This window comes from Ovis canadensis, chromosome 12, assembly GCF_042477335.2.
Source record: "Ovis canadensis isolate MfBH-ARS-UI-01 breed Bighorn chromosome 12, ARS-UI_OviCan_v2, whole genome shotgun sequence".
Classification (NCBI taxonomy): domain Eukaryota; kingdom Metazoa; phylum Chordata; class Mammalia; order Artiodactyla; family Bovidae; genus Ovis; species Ovis canadensis.
The window spans coordinates 73,761,903-73,783,431 of NC_091256.1; the positions used below are offsets into that span (position 1 = coordinate 73,761,903).

The 21,529-nt window shown below is 47.8% G+C and overlaps 1 protein-coding gene across 1 annotated transcript in view; it reads left to right on the forward strand.

Moving 5' to 3' along the window:
* Positions 1 to 21,529, forward strand: part of LOC138415852 (voltage-dependent R-type calcium channel subunit alpha-1E) — a 305,764-nt gene that overhangs the window by 280,671 nt on the left and 3,564 nt on the right. Inside the window, exons 35-43 of the mRNA XM_069544395.1 lie at positions 1,520 to 1,647; positions 6,815 to 6,911; positions 9,110 to 9,215; positions 10,127 to 10,234; positions 11,384 to 11,484; positions 11,712 to 11,818; positions 16,942 to 17,053; positions 19,872 to 20,000; positions 21,036 to 21,216. Of these exons, the coding sequence (XP_069400496.1) occupies positions 1,520 to 1,647; positions 6,815 to 6,911; positions 9,110 to 9,215; positions 10,127 to 10,234; positions 11,384 to 11,484; positions 11,712 to 11,818; positions 16,942 to 17,053; positions 19,872 to 20,000; positions 21,036 to 21,216 (1,069 nt within the window). The remainder of the gene's footprint in view (positions 1 to 1,519; positions 1,648 to 6,814; positions 6,912 to 9,109; positions 9,216 to 10,126; positions 10,235 to 11,383; positions 11,485 to 11,711; positions 11,819 to 16,941; positions 17,054 to 19,871; positions 20,001 to 21,035; positions 21,217 to 21,529) is intronic.

Sequence of the window (21,529 nt, forward strand, 5' to 3'; positions counted from 1 at the left end):
TGTAGCCCAGGGGACAGGATTCAATGGCTGGTTGAGGCCTGGGTCATGGTAGTACCCCACTAAACTGTATTAACTGAGACTAGGCAAGGGGTGTGTCCCTGGGAAAGTGGAAGTAGTGCTGGGCGCTGCTGTTCGCTGTGGCCGAGGCCTGTTGAGTCCACCTCCCTGGTCTCTGTATCCAGGCTGCTATCCTGCCACTGGCCTGGCTCAGGAGCACCTCACAACTCTCTGCCTGGACTGCCGGCCACTGTCCACCCTGCTACCAATGCTGTCTGAATGCACATAGCTCTTCTCTTTCTCCTAGTTCAGCCTCTTTAGTGGTTCCTGTTGCCTCCTGCATAATCTAGACGAGAGCCCAGAGAGCCGTGGACCACAGGCTAAATCCAGTTTTCCAGCTGTTTTTGGATGGCCCGTGAGCTAGCAATGATTTTTACCTTGTTCAGTAGTTCAGAAAAAAGCTTAAAAGATGAATGATAAATCCTGACATGAAAATTATATGAAATTCAAACCCATACACTTTGTGTCCCTGTGGTGCATGTTTCTTTCATGGCTCTCAAAACAGTCTATAGGAACTTCCCTTGGGGTCCAGTGGCTAAGAATCTGCCTTCCAGTGCAGGGGATGTGGGTTTGATCCCTGGTTGGGGAACTGAAATCCTGCATGCTATAGGGCAACTAAGCCCACTTGCTATAACTAGAGAGAAGCTGGAGTGTGGCAACAAAGAGAGCCTGCATGCTGCAACTGAGACTCCATGCAGCCAGATATATATATAAATACATATTTAAAATCTGTAACATTTGTATGTTTCCAGTAGTCTCTGCGGAATACTAAATGTCTTTAAGAATATTCAAGTAGCAGCATCTAGTGAACACCTGCTGTGCTTTAAGGAATGTGCTAGTCATGGAAATATATCTCAGACCTGAACTTTCTTACCTCCCACTCCTGGCACCTGGAGCTCTGTCTGGAACACAGTAGGTGCACAATAAATGTTGCTGAACGAGTAAGCAGGAGAACAGGGTCTCGGAAGCACTTGAGAGCCGTGAACAGCTTCAGATTGTTGCTCAGTAAGCCCTGAACAGCACAGTAAGCCCTGCATCCGCTGGAAGGCATCCGCTGGAAGGCCTCCCACCAGGTCTCTGATAGGCAGCTGTGGTGAGCGCGCGTAGGGACGGGAGACTGGAAGAGGGGCTTGGAGCTGGGCCTTGACTTCCTCTGGCCTTTGAGAATGTGTTGCTACTGCTGCTCCCTCTGCTGCTGCAGTAACAAAGAAAGAAACTGAATAGATAACAGAAGCGACTGAGGCGTGCTTCGCAAATATAAAGCAGCATAGCAAAGCGGAGCCAGCACTCGCACAGTGCGGTGTGTGGCTCAGCTGTGAAAATGCGCTGCCTCCAGCAGGATCAGCAGGGCTATGGTTAGGAACTTTTAGCCTTACAAACCTGTGAATTCTTTCCTTGCCTCACAGTTTTGTTTTTCTGCTCTGGGTCTCCCCTAACTCCCCTTCTCCCTCTCACCCTCCAGATGCTCAACCTATTCGTGGCTGTCATCATGGACAACTTTGAGTACCTGACTCGGGACTCATCCATCCTGGGGCCTCACCACCTGGACGAGTTTGTCCGTGTCTGGGCAGAGTATGACAGAGCAGCATGGTGCGTAGGCCTCTCGGCCACCCCCTCTGGGGCCCCTATCAAGGGCCTCTGGGGTTCTCAAGGAGGAGGGTGGGATGGGAGCCACCCCATTCTTGCCTGTTGCAGAAGGAGAGGAGAGTCCTCCTGGCTGTGGACCAGGGAAGAGGCCAGATCCTCAGACTGGCTCTGGGATCAAACATGCTATGGACTTAGCTTCTGCGTTTTCCTTTCCCTGTTCTTTCCTTCTGTAACAGGCATTTTCCTCTGACAATCTCAATACACAGTCTGCAACTCAGAGTGTTTGAGTTCAATCCCCAGAGGAGCTTCCAGAATGGTTAGTGGACTCCTCTGAGTCACAGTGGGGGGGGGGGGGTTGACAAGGGTTCTCTGGGTCAGCTGGACATCTGGCCACCTTAGTCCTTTCTCTCTCTCATCCCTCTCAAAAGTACAGTTTCATATAACTCTGAAATTATATAGACAACCAAGCAAGTTCTTCTTCGAAATGCTGGTTTAAACACATGTGGGTTTTTATTGCATGGAACTGAGTTAAATGGCAGGAATTTGCAGAGATGACCTCCCCGGATCTTTTTCACTTTCCAAGCGAAATTGTGCCTTCTGGACTTTAAAGCAGAGGCTGGAAAACTATAACCCATAGGCTCAATGTGGCTCACTTTATCTGGAAATAAAGTATTACTGGAGCACAGCTATGCCCATTTATCTATTGTTTATGGCTATTTTTGCATATTGTGATAAAGACAGTATTACCCTCAATTTTTAAAAAATATATTTATTATCTGACCCTTTACTGGAAAAGTTTGCAAATCCCTGCTTCAAGTTCAAAGGCAACCTTTTTAGTCCTCACAGTGGAAGGCAAAGTGAGAGTGCTGTGAGCACTCATTCCATGGGCCCTTTGTCCCAACTTATTTTAGTTTCAGGATCTTATCTCACCAATCTATCCGTTCTGGCCCTACTCTGAAAATACTATAAGAAATGCCATCCTTTATAGGAGCGGACCACGTTGCTTCCACCTGGAACCATGTCATAGTCTGAGACTCTTCCCCAAACCTATCCTCCTATGAGGCTGTTGCACTTGGGTCACTTCTTTAGGTTGGAAGAACACATAGGAATTCCTCATCCCCTCAATGATTATTAACACTTTAGAGCACAGAGTTCTCTGAATCTGTTATTGTTATAGTAACTGAGCAATGGTGTTTACTTTCTGGGCCTACTTTCTAGTGGGATAGGATGATTCGAATGCCATGGGCAGTGTGTTATAGGCAAAGGGAGCCAGGCCTGCATCGTGTCAGCTGTGTGGCCTTGGACAAGTCACTCAACCACTCTGAGCTCCCATATCTGTTGTGGTAATGATAGTGGTAATAATAATAGTGGTAATGATCCTCCCTCTGTGAAGGCTGGTTGTGAGGATTATATTAAATCATGTATGTAACTTTTGTTATCATTAATAAGCATATGGGAAAGGAAGTAGAAAGTATGAAACATTGGTGTCTGTAAAGCTGGATGGCCATAGGATCAGGACACCAAGAAGGGACCTCTAGCCCTCACCTGAAAGAGAAGAAACTGTTTGCCAGCAAAGGTGTTCTTTGCTTACCTAGCCTCACTCAAGTGAGAGCCCTTGGCTCTCAAAAACCTCAACTTCCTGTGGTTTCACATTATTTGGGGACCCAAGTCCCTTGTGCATTAAACATGCTGCTCCCCAGTTCTTCCATCTGCTGGGAAGACCAGTTCCATGAGGACTAATCATGAGATTCAGACACACGAGCTGTGAAAGACCAAGGGAAACCTCTTGCATCTGCTTTGAAATTCCCAGCATGACTTGTCCTGGTTAGTTTCACTGGCCTTCTCTAGGAGATGAGAGGGAAAACTAACCAAGGTGAAGTGAGCCAGTGTCTTCGAAAAGGAGATAGACAGGTTGCAAAGTACATCAGCCTATAGACAACAGAACCAATTCACCCACGACTCAACCACCATAAGGACCCAAAGAACTCATGGTGAAATGAACCTCCTCTCAAGAGTCAAGAGACTTGGAAGTACTGCTGAGCTATTTGGAAGAAGAGAAGGAATCAACAGCAAAATCAAGAAAAGATTAGGAAGAGCAGAGCTGGGGCAAAGTTGTCGTCTTGACATGGCTGGTGAGGACTGGATGCTTGGAGGTGGAGGTGTGCGCTTATGGTTTGCGGTGGAAACCTAGATCTAAACCGGGGTGTGTCCAGACCCACAGATCTCTGGCCGTTGCTGACTGGTTCTGACCCCTCACAGAGCAAATGCTTTAGCCTCTGAAAATGAATCAACTGTCGATTCTCTTCTTTCCACAGGAAGCCAGAAGTCTCTAGCAGGCTCTGTGAAAGGGGGTTGATGTGACAGGCCCCAGTGGTCCTGGAATTCTGACTGGATCTGACCAGGCTGTCTGCAGGTGGGGTGGCCGGGGCAGGACTGGAGGGAGAGCCCTGTGGCTCCCTCGCAGGCTGCCTTTTGGGCACACATCCCGGCAAGCTCCTACCACATTGAGAAGTGTTTGCCCAAGCGGAACTCGGGGGAAAATCTGCCACAAAGAGAAGCAAAGTCCTTTGCAGGTTCCCTCCTGCCAACTGTGCACCTTGCTAATTAGCCTAATGGGAAATTCCTCTCTCGCAGTCCGGAGAAAGATGCTGACTTCCCACCACCTGACACGCGGGTCTGAGTAGCTGCCTGTAAGCAGTGTCTGTGCAAAGCAAAGGGCTCTGCAGTCCGCTTCACAGCAGCCTGGCATCTGCTCCTGATGGAGGTCGGAGGCATTTGTGAACTGGTGGACTTGGTATTTAGAGGGCTAGCTGGAGCCAAACTCCATTTGCCGCAGCTGGCCAGATACAGGCCAGACACGTCGTGGGGTGCTCATGGTCACTAGGCATTGATTTCCTTGGAAAATCAGAGGCAGTGTAGTTTGCAAGGTGCTGGCTCTCTGATGCTAACCATCCTCCGTCTCTCCTGGTCTGGCTTTGCTGGGCCCCAGGAAAGAAGCCACTCGTCCTCCTCCGGCCGGCCCTTTCATGGCTAGGCTGTCGTGTCTCTCCTCCCCTTCTCTGAGTGTCCTATTAACCCACCTGTGCTTTCTTTACAGCGGCAGGATCCCGTATAAGGATATGTACAAATTAGTGCGGGTGATCTCGCCGCCTCTGGGCCTGGGAGAGAACTGCCCCTACAGGGTGGCTTGCAAGGTTTGCCTCCGGTCCCCAGCCGTGACCGTGACCATGACCGTGGCCGGCAGCGGGGTGCAGCCTCCAACCCCCACCTCTCCGTTTTGCTCCACCACCACTGCGCCACATGAGGGAACCTTCATGTTGCTTTCCTTTGAGTTTAAAGAGGTCCAAACCCTTCCAGAACCAGCAGCTGTTACACAAGGAAGAAGGGCATTTTGGGGGGTGGGGGAGGGACGTGGATAAACAAAGAGCTGAGGACTTAATAACAGAGGCTGCTTTGACCTCTGTTTTCTTCACACGCACACACTCATCCGTGCGTGTGGAACACACACACATTCTCTCTCTCTTTCTCACTCCATCTTATTCTGTGGATTTAGAAGAACCTAAATTCAGAGGAACCTGTCCCTCCTCCAGAGAAGGCAGAAATCTTTTTAATTCAGCAAGGAGTTCTGGTTTCTTTCCCTTAGAGATAGAGCACCTCCTTCTCACACATGAGTAGCATCCTCCCATAGAGAAGGTAGAAAAGTGTGATTCTAACCACACTTACTCCTGCCCTATTCTGGACAGTTTGGTCCCAAGCAATTATTTTGGGTCGGTTAGCCAAAAAGTTTGCTCGGATTTTTTTCCATAAGGTCTAACAGAAAACCCTGAACAAAACATTTGGCCAACCCAATGAAAGCTAGGACAGAAAGGTGAGAAACAATTAAAAAAAAAAAATGAGGGCAGGAGGTGAGGATATGTAAAGAAGGTGAAGAGGATACAGTCCATGGGGCGTGGGAGAATTTCATAGCTCAGAGGGTCTGGGAAGATCTCCGTAGAGCAGGGAGAGCTCCAGAGCAGAGTTCTTGCCTGAGGGTCCTGCTGTGTATCTTTGAGGGGTCTGTTGTGACTGCGCAGTCACTGCTTGTTTGTGAAACCAGGAACATGGTTCAGGGGCACACAGGGGACCTCCCTCTACAGCTAACACAGTAGCTCCACCCAGCCCGGGGCCAAGGCCAAGCCCCCAGAGAAAAGGAAGCCTTTCCTGATGTGCCAGGAGGGATGCACAGGCTCCCTGGGGCGCAGCTCATTCCAACAGCTGGAAGAAGACTTAGGCCCAGAAAGATGCCAGCATGGGCGATGGGGGAGGAGCTGGCCAGGAACGGCGGCAAGTGATTCCTATACTTGGGCAGGCCGAACAGCTGCCTCTGCAGAGACTCTTTAAACTCCACCCTGGTGAACCCATCGCGGCCGCATGTGGGAGAGCCCGGGAGGGCAGCATGGCATGCGAGATGCTCCTCCTCCTCCTGGTTTTGTTCCTTCTGGCCCCAGCATGCCGCCGCCCCGGGGCATGCCGCCACACAAAGAGCACTCTTACCCACAGAGCCAGGTGGAAGCAACGGGCCAACTGAGAGCCAGCCGCCGCCCACCACTTTCAGCGCCAGCCGCCGCCTCCTGCAGCGCTCACACCACAGAGCGGGATACACGATGCCCCCGCCTGCGGGTTCAGAGCAGGAGAAGGGCCTGACTTCCAGGCCAGGGAGAGGGGGCCAGAAACCCCTAACCCAGGGCTGGAGCACCGTCTATCTGGTTTATACCGCTCGCACACAGCCCTGGGAAGTGAAGACCAGCCTGTGTTGTAGGGGGCGTGGCTGGTGTGAACAGGGCGATGGGGTGACGCTCCTCCCGGAGGGGAACACCAGTCCCTAGGACAGCGCACGGAGGGACCTAAGGTTGCCGCCACGTTCCCGGGTCTGTGTGGGGCGTGATATAAATCCGCACCAGGATGGATCACGTGTATGATTTGCCTTGATTAACAGGTTTCCTGTTCTTTTCCTGTTTGTCCATTTTGTTTCGTTTCTCTTCTCCCGTTTTCTGTACTCTTTTGTTTGTTTTGGCTCCCCCCCCCCCCCCCCCGGGAATGCCTGTTCTCCTCTCCTCCCTGTCTGCATTCTTCCCTGCCACCCTCCCTGCCCTGCCCCCCGACCCCCATCCCCCACCCCCGCCATGAGCAGTGGCCGCATCCATTACACTGAGATGTATGAAATGCTGACTCTCATGTCACCGCCGCTAGGCCTCGGCAAGAGATGTCCCTCCAAGGTGGCATATAAGGTAGACCACCCCTTCCTTTGTTCTGGGCTAGTGACCGGCAGGAAATGGGATCCGGCTGTGGGGAGGTCAGAAAGTGGGGGAGGAAGCTGGGCTGGGAACGGTGGGAGGAGGGAACCAAGGAGAAGAGAAATGATGCGAAGCAAGGGTCAGGAAGGTTCACGGAAGGATGATACACGAGGTGGTTTGTAAGACTTTAAATGTGTTGTTCTGTTTCTACAAGTGTGTGACTTCTTGTGAGTGGGTTACTAGAAAAGAAGTAAGTAGCATGTTTCCTTTAAGAGGAAGCAGAGTGGTGGCCTGCAGAATAGCATATTTGGGCAAGAAGGACAGCAGTCAGAGCTTATAAAAAGATCTTCCATCAGATAAACTGAGAAATAGGAAATATGCATAAATTCCACTAAACATGGTTCAAGAAGAAATTTTTAGGAGAGAGGAAAACTCTTAACAAATGTCTTCCTCCATGACATAGGAAGGAACAGTGGTATGGTTCCTTCTAGGTATTAGGAAAAAAAAAAGAGGAACACGACCTCCATCCCTTGATCCATGATGACGAATGCAGCTCCCTTCCCCCATTAGTCCAACTACCCATTTTTCCTGACAGTATCAAAGGAAAGGGTGATGATGGGCACAGGTTGCATTCACCATTAGGCCTGCCTTCTTGGCATGACCAAGATATGGATGGACTCCCCTCAGTTTGCTTAGAGCAACATTGTACATTAGGAGTCACCAGGCATCAGGGTGCTCAGCACCTTGAGGCCTGAACGTTTCCTCCACATTCAGTAATGTGTGTACTCAGGCATTTAGTCATGTCCGACTCTTACAGCCCCGTGAACTATAGCCTGCCAAGCTCCTCTGTCCGTGGGATTTTCCAGGCAAGAATACTGGAGTGGGTTGCCATTTCCTACTTCACATTCAGTAATAGTTACTGTTAATCCCCCGTTGCTATTTAGACTGACTCAGAACTCTGGAGCTCTTTCATTCACCTAGCAATGTGCCCTGGCAGTGGCACCACTTCTCTGGAAGCCTAAAGCAGTGGGAGAGAGGTGGAACTCAGATACAAACCGGAAACTGGCCTTACACTCTAAGATGCCATATTTGTGGCATCACATTAGGCGAGATGTTTCGATGGAGTGTTAGAAACTCTGCCTTGGAAAGAGATGCTTGACTTCCTGCTAGGCTGGTGGTTCTGCTGGAGGACCTTCTCCTGCTGCTCCCTCCAAGTTTAAAGCTCCAGAGAGCATCTCATTGGAACAGGGGGCATCTATTAGGGACCCTCAACCACCCCACTACATGGCTCCTCCTGTGCAGCTTAGGAGCCAACATCCTTTATGCTCATGATTCCACATCTAACAGATGTTGGACTATATGGCCCTGAGTTCCTTGAATTTCTGGGGTGAAGCTTGGGATGGGGGCACTAAGGGTTGCGGGAATCAGAGGAAAAGTTCATTCCAAAAGCAAGATACTCTCTGGAAAGTGGATTTGGCCATTTCCGTTGGATCCCCTTCCTCCAGGTGAGGGGGACAAGGCCTGCCCACTCTGCTCCTGCCTCAGTCACCCTTCTCTCCTATCTTCTCTGCTCTCCCCAGCCCTCTTCCCCTGGACCCTGTTTGCATTCTCTCACTCTTCCATTCTGCTCCACCTCATCCTTTGAATAAGCTGGACTTCTGCATGTTCAACCATGTGCTGGCAATTTAAAGACTCAAAAAGGGGGCATCAGGATGCATCTTTCAAGTCAGATAAAGTAAAATCTACCGCCCCCCATCACTGTCTTTTCACCTGAGTTTTTGGGGGTCTTCATGGGACAAGTGGGATTGTAGAACAGCCCTGAAGCAGGGAATGGAGCCACCTCCCTGAGCTGACTCCTTTCCCTGAGACACTGTTTTTAGGAATCCTGATCAAAGACATTCTTAGGACCCTGGAGGAGTCCGACAGAATGATGAGTCCCTCTTCCCTTGGAATTTGGCATCATTCCCCGGGGGGGGGGGGGGGGGGGGGGGGGGGGGGGGCGAAAAAAAACCCAGCAGCCAATGAGCCTCCAGTGAGAAGCAGGGCGAGAACAGGACTGGGACAGGGGATGGGGGAATCCTTGCCCTTCTTTTTTGTCTCTGCATCTGACCTCTGCACTTTTCCTCCCTTGTTGCCATGGTTTCTTTCGATATATGTTTTCTCCTGCTGTTTCTTTTCTCTTTTTTACACAGAGGTTGGTCTTGATGAACATGCCAGTGGCCGAGGACATGACTGTCCACTTCACTTCCACACTGATGGCTCTAATCCGGACAGCTCTGGACATTAAAATCGCCAAAGGTCAGTAACCTTAGGAAGGAAGAAGGTTCTGGAACAACTCACCCGGAGTGATGCAGGACAGAGATATTTGAACGTCATCCGACCATGAAGTAACCTGGAGATCAAGTAGTTTTCACCTCCCAGTTTTCACCTCTGAGATACAGTAACTGTTACTGTACTATTTAACTTTTGCCCTTTCCTCTTAATGAAATGAATGACTTGATGTTCACTAAGGCTCCTTTGAGCTTAAGAGGGTATGATCTTCGATGTCTGTACTATCTAACATGTCTACTATCTACCATCTACTATCTAAAATGTCTAATAGTAGACATTTAAGTAATATTTGTTGAATGAACAAGTGAATTTCAGTTCTGATTGTTGTTGTTTTTTTTTTTTTCCTTACATGGGGTTTTTAACGTCTTAGAAGGATTCTGTGGCCGGTGCTATCATTTAGTGATTTAGGAAAGAAGGCTTTGCTACCTCCAGCAGGGCCTCCGGTTTCCTGCTCTTACCTGATCGAAGTCCTTTTTAAAACTGGTTCACTCAGACTCTGGGGTTAGATCACTGGAAGAACAGATACACGTATAATGAGGCAGAGGAGGTGGGCTTGTGGCGCTGTGCATTTCCCCTTCTGATATACTGAGCAGCTGGGAGGCTCTGCAAATGAATGAGGAAGCTGATCTTGGTCCCCAGGGCCTCAGCTCTCTGTGGCGGGATATCCCTGAGTCACTGAAAACAGGAGCCAGAATTCGTTCCGCTTCTTCAGCAGAAAGACCCAGCGGATTGCAAGATCCACAGTCACTAAGTGCCAAGATTTCCTCCAAGAGTATGAGACGCCATGCTGACTCAGCCTCTGCCCCATCTCCTCCCTCCGTCCTTGTTATTTCTGTGTCTGTTCTGTTTTTGTTGTTAATAAATGTATCTTCTCCCAGGTGGTGCAGACAGGCAGCAGCTAGACTCAGAGCTCCAGAAGGAGACCCTGGCCATCTGGCCTCACCTGTCCCAGAAGATGCTGGATCTGCTCGTGCCCATGCCCAAAGGTGCGGGGTCTCCTGGCTCTGCTTGTCACTGTGGGCCCAGAATGCCAAGACCACATCTTTGAGGGGAGCATGGAGTGATCAAGGAGTTAAGGGAAGGGTGCTCTTTTATTCTTAGGAAACAGAAATCCCTCACTTCTCAACTGTCATTAATTGAAAGCAGTTTGTTTTTGCTTATTGAAGTATAGTTGATTTACATGGCTAATTTCTGCTATATAGAAAAGTGATTCAGTTATACATATTTTTTAATATTCTTTTCCACCCCTGTGCTATACTAACCTTGTCATTTATCTATCATGTATAGCTAGACAATACTAACCCCAAACTCCCAATCCTTCGCTCCCCTTTGGCAGCCACAAGTCTGTACTGCTTTTTTTTCATAGACAGGTTTACTTGTGCCATTTTTAGAATCCATATAAAGTGATATCATATATTTGTCTTTTGTTTTCTGACTGACTTAAGTGTGATCATTTATAGTTGTATCCATGTTGCTGCAAACAACATGATTTCATTCTTTTTATGGCTCTGTAATATTCCATTGTGTAAATGTACCACAGCTTCTTTATCCATTCATCTATGGATGGACATTTAGGCTATTTCCATGTCTTGGCTACTGTGAATAGTGCTGTTATGAACATAGGGTGCGTGTTTTAGTTTTGAAGTATAGTTTTGTCTGGATTTATGCTCAGGAGTGGGATTGTGGATCATATGGTAGTTCTGTTGTCAGTTTTCTGAGGAAGCTCCATCCTGGAAAATAGTTTCTTAAGATAGGTCACTGTGGTTGTGGGTGAAACTTCTTGGGTGCACAGCTCCCTCCTCCCACATAACACAGTTCACCAGACCTTCAAGCGGTTGGGGAAAAGGTGCTGTTACTAAGGAATGGAAATCAAGGCCATTCCAGGGGGTGGGGGGTGGTGCTTACTAATGTGTTTCTTATCATTAGTAACATGGCCCTCCCTGGGTGGCCGTGGCAGTCCCCTGAGGATAGCTCTTGGGGGGCCTGTTTACTCTGGGTCCTCAGTGCCTGGCGCAGATGGAGCCCTCCATAGATGCTGGATGGCGGGGTAGTGGAAGGGGCAAAGCTGCTTCCCAGCATCCTCACTCTCTCCCCGTCTTCTCCTGTTTCCCTCCATGCCACACTGGTGTCCTCAGCCTCTGACCTGACTGTGGGCAAAATCTATGCAGCAATGATGATCATGGACTACTACAGACAGAGCAAGGTGAAGAAGCAGAGGCAGCAGCTGGAGGAACAGGTGAAGGTCAAGGACAGACTGCGCGGTGGGTGGGCGGGCCCCACAGAAGCAGAGACCAGGCCTCGCAGGGCCCAGGAACTGCCTGGGATCGGGAGATTAGAACCCCAGTGGGCAGAGGTTCAGGTAGTCACGCAGAGTATCAGTCATATTCTCGTTTTACTCAAGTCGCTGGTATTTCCCCCATAGTCATTGGAGTTCCTTTTTCCTCCTTTCCACTTTTAACCCAGAAAAATGCACCCATGTTCCAGCGCATGGAGCCCTCGTCTCTGCCTCAGGAGATCATTGCTAATGCCAAAGCCCTGCCTTATCTCCAGCAGGACCCCGTGCCAGGCCTGTGAGTATAACCAGAAAGCCCATAGCTCCCCTGCCTGTGTCATCAGGCAGACCCACAGATTCATCGCCTAGAAGTGCCCGAGAAATAATACTGACTCTGAGACGAGTGGATGCGCCCCTCTCTGAAACTGAGAAGGCAACATGTTGTATCTTTTTTTTTTTTTAACTTCTCCTGGCAGCTCTTTTAATATCTTTAAAATTTTGATTTATTTACTTAGTTTTGGTTGAGCTGGGTATTCATTGCTGTTGTCAGGCTTTCTCTAGTTGCAGCGCACAGGTTTCTCATTGAGGTGCCTTCTCTTGTTGCAGAGCATGGGCTCTAGGGAGTGTGGGCTTAGTTGCCCCACAACATGCAAAATCTTCCCTGACCAGGAATCGAACTCATGCATTGTCAGGTGGGTTCTTAACCACTGGACCAGCAGGGAAGTCCAGCGTGTTGTATCTTAAAGTGGCTATTCAGCGGGGAGTAACGGAAAAGCAGATAGCGCAGTATCGGTGCCGCGGCCAGCTCGAGAGACAGGGAGCCCTGGGCATGGACAAAGGAAGAAGGGGCTGTATTAGTATCGCCGCTTTACAGTGAAGAAACTAGTGGCTCAGAGAGACTCATTAAGTCATCCAAAGCCACATGGCTGGTAGGACGCTGAACTGGAACTTAAGTCCATTATTTCCAAGCCCAGAGTCTTCCCTTTACACTGTATTATCTGAAAAGAGCCTTTTATCAGGCAAAACATTTTTTTTTAATTTTCTATATTGAAAGCAGTAACAAAACTCTAATTAAGAAATGTACCAGTTCTTCTGAGTTGTAAGCCTTAGCCCCAATGTGGCCATGAGTCATAAAGGATGTATTATTATATACACACCTCATTATAACTCTCTCTCTCATCACAAGCATGTAGTGAGTACTCAAAGGGCATTAGTCTATCTTCCCACCGTAAATGGCATTTTGTAGTTGGTTGTGCTAGTGGTAAAGAATCCACTTGCCAATGCAGGAGACATAAGAGACATGGATTCAATCCCTGGGTGGGGAAGATCCCCTGGAGGAGGGCATGGCAACCCACTCCAATATTCTTGCCTGGAGAATCCCATGGACAGAGGAGCCTGGCAGGCTACATGCCACAGGGTCGCAGAGTTGGACACGACTGAAGCGAGTTATTAGTGAATTTTTTTTCCAGTCTAGCTTATATGGAACCAATAAATCACTAAATACCATCACATCTTCAGTAATTATCAGAGGAGTGAAATCCCAGGCTTGGGAATGAGACCTCTGTCAGAACACCATTTGAAACCTCTCACACCATGAATTTCCTTCTCCCTGTGGTGTCGGAGATCTGTTTTTGAAAAGCAGTTTTCATAGGTCACAATCCACGTTTGAAAGTGAAGATGACCAGGGCCATCGGTCATTTTTACAGGAACATGTGATGTGTTGAAGTAGCAGGTGTGGATTCTCCTGTCTACAGAAAACAAGTTCATGTTTCTCTTTAGTCTGTGCAGAAAGGCCAAGAGGTCTGATTAGAGCACTAGTACTATCTTCTTGGAAGAGTTTATGGTGTTTTTCAAAGGTCTTTGGCTTAGAAATAGAGGAAACCATCCCTCCTCTAGATCTGTTTTGCCACAACGATTTGCTGTGCAAGCTATAACTCCCACCATTGGACCATCCCAGCCTCTCTCCCATATGTTTATTGATTCATTGATTCGACCAATATTTACTGAGAGTCAATGGAACCCAAAAACTGGTTTAGTCACTAGGGATTCAATCAACATGATCACAGTTTCCATGGACACAGTCCTTGAAATAGAAATTACAAGAGTGGTAACAGTTAAAAATGTGTGCGTGTGGCGGGGGTTTGGGTGGGGGGGTGTCGGCTATTGTGATGCTGTGTGAAGGAACCAGCACACGTGGTGTGAGGATTTGAGGAAGCCTCCCTGAGGAAGCAACATTTGGGTAAGACTCAGAAGCAAGCACTTCAAGAGATGAAATAAAAGTCGGGTTAAGTTTAAGGAACCTGAAAGTGTCCTGATGGATGGTGCACAGAGAGGTCAGGGCAAGTGGCAGGTGACAGATCTGGCAGGGCTGGGAGACAGAAGTTCATTTTCATCCAAGGATAATGGGGGACACAGTCACCAGAGTGACGTGATCAGGTTTCTGCTTTCCAAAGGTCCTTCTTTAGTCTGGTGTGGGCTCAGTGGAATGGAGGGAGACAGTTTGAGAGATGGAACGTCACCTAGTACATGGCTGCAGTTTTGTGAATAATTAAAGACTGTGGCTTGGATTAATAGGAAATGGAGAGAGAGAGCGAGCCAGACTGGAGAGGAAATTCATACACAGAACGGATCAGATTTGGTGGCTGATTGGCTACATGGCATGCAGGAGGGGAAGGAATCATGACCTTTGGGTTTCTGGTTTGAGCTTTAGGTAGATGATGGTCCATCTCCTGAAATGGAGACATTCATGGAGCAGCGCTCGCGTTCCTCGGGACCAGCTATGCTTCTCGAGCCCTGTAGGGTTCAAGCAGTGATTGCTCTGGGGGCAGCGTGGTGACCATGACTGAGCTCCTCTCTCATTGAGTTTACACCTGGTAGAAAAAGACATGAAACAATTATCAGAAAGAAAAAACGTGTCACTTCTGATGATTTAATCACAATTCTAGTAAGTACGAGGACGGAAAAAAAAAAGCATTATTATCTGAGTGCATGTGGGAGAGGGCTCTGACCAGTTTATCAGATAAGATTTCCTCAAGGATGTGACTTTTAAGAAAAATTGTGAAGGATAAGTTAAAAAACGGCTTGCAAGGGACTAGGTGTTTGAGAAGCATGCTGTATATGCTGGGAACAGCCTTTCTTAAAGTCCTGAGGCAGAAAAGGATTCTGGCACATTCAGCCAAATGTGGTTGAGAGAGCCCAGCATGTTGGACTTCAGGGAATAAGGGAAAGTTATGCAAGAGGAGGGGCTTCCCTTGTAGCTCAATTGGTAAAGAATCTACCTGCCATTGAAACATGTATATTACCATATGTGAAACAGATCACCAGTCCAAGTTCAGTGCATGAAACAGGGCACTCAAAGTCAGTGTGCTGGGACAGCCTGGAGGGAGGGGAGAGAGGTGGGATGGGGGACACATGTACAACCCGTGGCTGATTCATGTCACTGTATGGCAGAAACCACCACAATATTGTGAAGTAATTAGCCTCCAATTGAATTAATTTTAAAATAAAAAGGAAACATTCACAACAGAAGGAAAAAAAAAGAATCTTCCTGCAGTACAGGAGACCTGGGTTCAGTTCCTGGGTCAGGAAGATCCCCTGGAGAAGGAAATGGCAACCCACTCCAGTATTCTTGCCTGGAGAATCCCATGGACAGAGGAGCCTGCCAAGGCTACACAACTGAGCAACTAAACCATGCAGGAGGAGGATGGTCAGGCCTCTAGACTCTTCCCCAACACTGAGGAGCTGGACAAGGTTTTCGAAGTAAGAGGTCACTCAGCGTTCAAATTAGCTAAGTCTAGAATGTTGTTCAGTGGTTTTAAGGGTCCTCTCTCGGAGAAGGCAATGGCAACCCACTCCGGTACTCTTGCCTGGAAAATCCCATGGGCAGAGGAGCTTGGTGGGCTGCAGTCCATGGGGTCGCTAAGAGTCAGACACGACTGAGCGACTTCACTTTCACCTTTCACTTTCCTGCATTGGAGAAGGAAATGGCAACCCACTCCAGTGTTCTTGCCTGGAGAATCCCAGGGACGGTGGAGCCTGGTGGGCTGCCGTCTATGGGGTCGCACAGAGTCGGACATGACTGAAGTGACTTAGCAGCAGCAGTAGCAGCTACCCATTAGGGACCCTGCAGTTACTTGTTTTCTGTAGGGCAGAAAGGGGCCCATTTCCTGTAGAGCTGTGCTCATCTGTTCCCTGTGTTTCTCAAGCCAAGGCCCGAGGAGGAGGACTGACATTTCAGCAGTTGTTTCAATAGCAGATGAATCTCTAGATGTTGTGAAAATTCAGCAGAAGCCCTCACCGGCGGCAAGGGGACAGGTCAGGTGAAAAACCTGCTCTTCAAATCTTCCCCTGTGCTCCCAGTCTAATGAATTACTTTTAAGTAATTGGCAGTCCTTGCTCAGGCCTCAGATTTTCCAGTGGGTTTGAGAGTCATATAGCAACAGACTCTGCAGCAGCTCTTCCCATCTCATCTGTCCCTCCTGACCCCACTGCAAGCTGCTGCCGCATCACTGACCATGTCCTTCTCGAGATGAGGAAGCTCAGGCTGCGTGCTTGCTTAGGGCAGAGGGGGTGGGTAGCAGTGAATGGTGACAGCAGCGGGCCATATTCTCAGGACAGGTTCTTGGCTGCCTCTTTTTTTTCCCCCTAACTAGCTGGGTGGATCTTATTGGCTGACAGTGTCTGCAGGTACCAAACGGTGGTTTACTCATAGGCACACGGCAACAGGTCTCTGCACTTTTCATTCAGAGGCCCTTAAACACCTGGCCAGCTTTGTCTTTGTCCTTTTACCTCATTACCACTGAAGCATCCTCCTACATAGCCATCGACCCAGATGATGTCACCTCTTCAGCATCACCTCCGACCCAGTCCATAAGCCAACAGACACAGTATCTGGTACAGAGCAGTTCTTCAGTAAACGTTCAGGGCATTCAGTTGTTTCATTTGGCCATGGATGTTGGCACAATAGAACCATACTCTTACTGAGAGTGGAAGAAATTTCTTAAAAGACCATGACTGCTTAATATTTAAACAAACTGTTCACTGTTTAAACTATGGCATTTTTCCGCCGAATGGAGAAGCTGAGCAGAAACAGGTTTACAATCTAGCATTGGTCTTCCATATGGCTGAGTGTGACAAATGATGTCATTTGTCACAGATATGCCAGTCGCCAGCAAAATGATGAATCATTCCAAATGCAGGTTGAAAACAGTGGTTTCTCTTTTCCAGTGTTCCGGCCCCCCGCCCCTGCCCCCCAAAGCTAGCCACCTGTAAGTTGACAGGCTTACAACCTAGCCAAGGCTAAAGGGTATTGCCCTTGCTGGGAAAAGAGTCTTGTCTGGGTGGGAGTTAGTAATGGCAGTTACGTCATGACTGTGTCTCTCTCACGCACACTTTACCTCTGAACGTGGCATTGCTTTGCAGGAGTGGCCGGAGTGCATACCCTTCGATGAGTCCACTCTCCCCACAGGAAATATTCCAGTTGGCCTGTATGGACCCAGCTGATGATGGACAGTTCCAGGAACAACAATCTCTGGTGAATGAACTCAAAAATTACTTCCTTGGTTTCCTAATCCCTCCCACTCTTTTTTTTTTTTTTCCACATTCTATTCCATAACCATGATCCATCAGAAAAAAAAAAAAAAAAGAAACACCTTTCTGATAGTCCAACCAATTACCCTGGGAGTTTCCTGCCATCTCCTTTCCTGGCTGTTTCTCATGTTCTCTGACAAATGCTCCCTCTTCAGGGTTTAAAACCCCAGAGGCCCCTTACCTGCTGCAGGAACTTACAATGCTTCAGGCCAAGCTCTCTTAGTTTGTGTCCCTGGGCTTCACATGGAGAAACAGAAGTAACAAATGAAATCTTGCCTTTGATTGGGAGCCTTAGGATGAGTCATCATAAGAATGAGTGCCACCAACCAGGCAGTTATTAGCTGTTTGCTGGGAGATACAGGAGAATCTCATGCCTCTGCTCTGTGTGGGTTCAGGAAAATTGGCCCTTGTGGTCACAATTCTACAAGATCAAATACATTCAAAGAGGTCCCTAAGATCACGCTTGTGAACCTAAAGATTTTCATCAGCAGAAATGGGCAAAATTTCTAAGAACTCTATTGAATAGAGTTTAAACTTAGAGATAAGAGGGCAGATGGAATTTTGGATTTTACTAATACAAAGCTAAAATAGGATTCCCAGAGATGACAGACTTTACTATTATTAGTTCAGAAGCCATGAGGTCAAGTTCCCTCAAGCTTTGAATTAAAGCCCAGGTGTTGATTGATCTGGAGAGAAAAAGGGGTGAAACCTGACCTCTGCAAGAGTCTATATAGACAGTTTGTTTTAAGTGAGTTCCATGTCACTTAGATTCTGATGCATCTGTGTTCTTCTCACCCCCTCTCATCCCTGTGTTCTTCTGACCCATCCCAGGGTATGCCTCTGCATACCCCAGAGCTTCCCGAATGGATGTGTGGGTGGAATGTGCATATGGCCTGCTTGTGGGTGGCATGTCTGATGGGATGGGTACCCTTCGGAAGGGAAGAGATACTTCAGTAGCACCAACAAATGAATGATTCCATTTCGTGAATCTCCATTTTGTGAGACCTGGAATTGTGCATGGCTGTACTGGGGAGACCACCAGACCAGAGCCTCCCTCCCCTCAGTGTGTGAGTGGCAGCCTGAAAGTGTTCTTGATAAGGTAGGTAAAAATACCTGGAGTAATTCCCCGCCTTCCTTTCTGAGGAACTTAGCACCAAGGCCCTGGCCTAATTGGTACAGACAGTTTAAAGGGACTTCTCATCATTTTATGGCTTGCCTGGTGCTGTGTCTGCTAAGAAAAACCTCAATCATGTGTTCTTTCTTTCACAGGGAGGCTTTATTGCATCATCCTTCCTGCAGGTTCCCCAGGGCTGAGCTGCAGTGCCAGGACTTTCTGGATCTATGTTCATCTCATTGTCAGTCCGAGTGTCTGTAGTCCAGTTCAGGTGTCAGCCCGTGCTACACACTCACCGCTGTGTACTCCTGCTCCATGTCCTGGGGCGTGGCTGTGATCTGTGTGTGTCTTGCACCACCTCTGACACCCATAGAGTGCAGTATCGTTACCACACAGACTGCAGCATTAACACGTTTCAGGTCGGACACGTGTGCTATATAAAGCATACACTGCAAACACCGTAACTTCAAGTGCACATATCCTGTCCCGTGAAGGCAGTGCTTCCGATTCATACCAGGGACCCCTCAGCCAAATGGTCATGGAGGGCAAGGGGGTGTCTTAGATACCCTTACCTTTTAACAGTACCCTAGTCACACACCCATGCCTTAGGGTGTCATTTCCTAAATATAAAATGCTCTTTTTCTGGTATAATCTCCAGACGTCCAAAATATTCCTAGCTCTTTTTGTTGGGTAGCCAGGATAAACATTTTTAAAGCAGCTCTACTCTTTATGCAGCGATACTAGCTGTCTATATAGAGCATGTGCGTTTGCCAAACTAACATTCCTTAACCAGGAAAATTAAATGATTTGGGCAGGAATCTAGAGATTTCCAATCCAACTTCTTAAAGCTCTCAAATGCTCTCATAGACCAGTACAATAGCTACTGCCCACATGTGGAAACTGAACACTTCTTATTACATATCTCAGTTTGGACTGATCACATTATAAGTGTAAAATACACACCCATGTCAAAGGCTTCGTGCCAAAAAATGTAAAATACCTTATTTTTGTATTGATTATATGTTGCTGTGAGAATATCTGTATACACTGGGTTAAACAAAATCTATTGTTTCATATTTATTTTTGCTTTTTAAAATGTAATTACTAGGAAATTTTAAATTACACAAGTGGTTTGCAGTATATTTCTATTGGACTGCACCAGTCTAGAGCATTCTTGAAAGATGGCTACCCACACCCTTTTTTGGTTTTAATCACAAGAAAGCCCTTAAAAGCATGTCTTAAGATGTCAGAAATTGGTGGCTTTCCTTAAAACACTGCTTTCTATTTAATTGACAAATTCTTCAGATTAAAAGAATAAACCCACCACTAGCAACTTACAGAAAGTAAATTTCATAAAGTGGTAAGATCTGATGCATCTGTTTAGTAATAATTAAGATGGTCCTTAACTAGAAAAGGTGATCTTTACCCCTCAATTCTATTTAGAACTTTCTCTTTTGGGACATCTGGTATACCACATATGTGCACACAGAAACACAAATCTATATATGCCTACAACTGAGACCTTAGAGATGGATGTCTCTCTTCTGAAAGCTATTGTTCATATGGAGGAGGCAGAATCATCCACTGAAAGTGAGAAGCTATGGGATGGAACCAAGTCCCACAAGCTTGGCTGTGTGTTTATTTCTAGGAGCCAGAGGTTAGTGAATTAAAAAGCGTGCAGCCCTCTAACCATGGCATCTACCTTCCTTCGGACACCCAGGAGCATGCGGGCTCTGGGAAGGCATCCTCTATGCCACGCCTGACTGTGGATCCCCAGGTAAAAGGCAACCACCACTACTGTGTTCAGTAGCATCCTGGGCTGTATTGAACTGGTGGGTTATGAAAACACATCTGACATCTTCAGGTGAGCCCTGACTTGCTGCCATGCCTCTCTAAGAGCTGGCTTATGGGCCTTCTCTATGGAGCATGCTCCTCCACACTGTGTTTCCAGTGACAGTCTAGCCACAACAGGCCAGCCAGCAAAAGGGTGGGGCCTCTGGATGAGCTCCACATCCTCACGACTCCACTGGCTAGGCAAGAAATACTCTCCAGGATGTTCCCCATGGGTTTTTCCTTCTTTTTCTCTGTTCCTGGCTCTTCTAACACATATGCAGTTACTTACACACACAGCTCTGTGTCAGGACTGTCTGTCCTAACCAGCACAGACCATACCTCATTCCTTTGTCTGTTTTCCTGGCTTCTTTTTTTCTGTCTGTCTGTCTTACATCAAGGTTTTGACAGAGACAAGAAATTTTTGTGGATCTGTTTTAATATCTGTGGCAAATCAAACTACCCGAGTTTAATGTGGAGCTGGGGTGGGACTGATGGAGAGAGCAATGCATTTTCAGGAGCCTTGCAGTATCTATTCAGTTACCAACTCTCCTAAGCTCTAGCGCTGTAGAACAGTGCCTTCTCTGAGGAGGGTAAGATACAAAAAGGCAAAACCACGCTTCTTGTATCGTGGAGGCTTTCTGACAGTAGCCCTCACTTATTTCAAAGCAGCTCAAGGTTCACGGCAGGTCCTGGCTGGGTCCCTGGGGTAGATGGCTCTGGGCAGCTTGCAGAGGACACTTAGCTCCCTGCTCCCCTGAGCATGACGAGGAGCCCTGCAACAGCCCAGTGACCATGTTAATGTAAAGATGCTTTCTGGAACAGCCTCCTCCAGCGTAAAGTCTGAACGAGAGGGAGTCGCGGGAGGTGACAGTTGGCAATCTTCAACCATCTCAGTCTTCTATCTTCCTTACTTTTAGACTATTTCAGTAATTAATTCATACCTTGTGTTCCTGGGTGGGGCGGGGCCTCACGTTTCCAGGTGGTGACAGACCCCAGCTCCATGAGACGTTCATTTTCCACCATTCGTGATAAGCGTTCAAATTCCTCGTGGCTGGAGGAATTCTCCATGGAGCGAAGCAGCGAAAACACCTACAAGTCACGGCGCCGGAGTTACCACTCCTCCCTGAGGCTGTCAGCCCACCGTCTGAACTCTGACTCAGGTGAGAAGGTCTTCACTCTCTGCGGTGTTCCTGCTCTTGAAGGGCTGATCCTGATAAGAACTGAAAAATCATGGCAACAGAATCCAGACAAAAGACAGGGTTAGAGGAGTGAAGGAAGAATGCTCCTTAATAAAAGGGGTTCCCTATCTGACTTACATCGTGAAACAAAGCAACAAAACTCCCTAGTCATCACAAAGGCTAATGAGATTTCTTTCTGCCAGACCAGGCTGTAGAAATCATGAAAGTGGAGGTTTCTTAAGGGCCTTCTACAAACCACTCCTCTGCCTTAGGGATGTATTAGAGACCACCACCC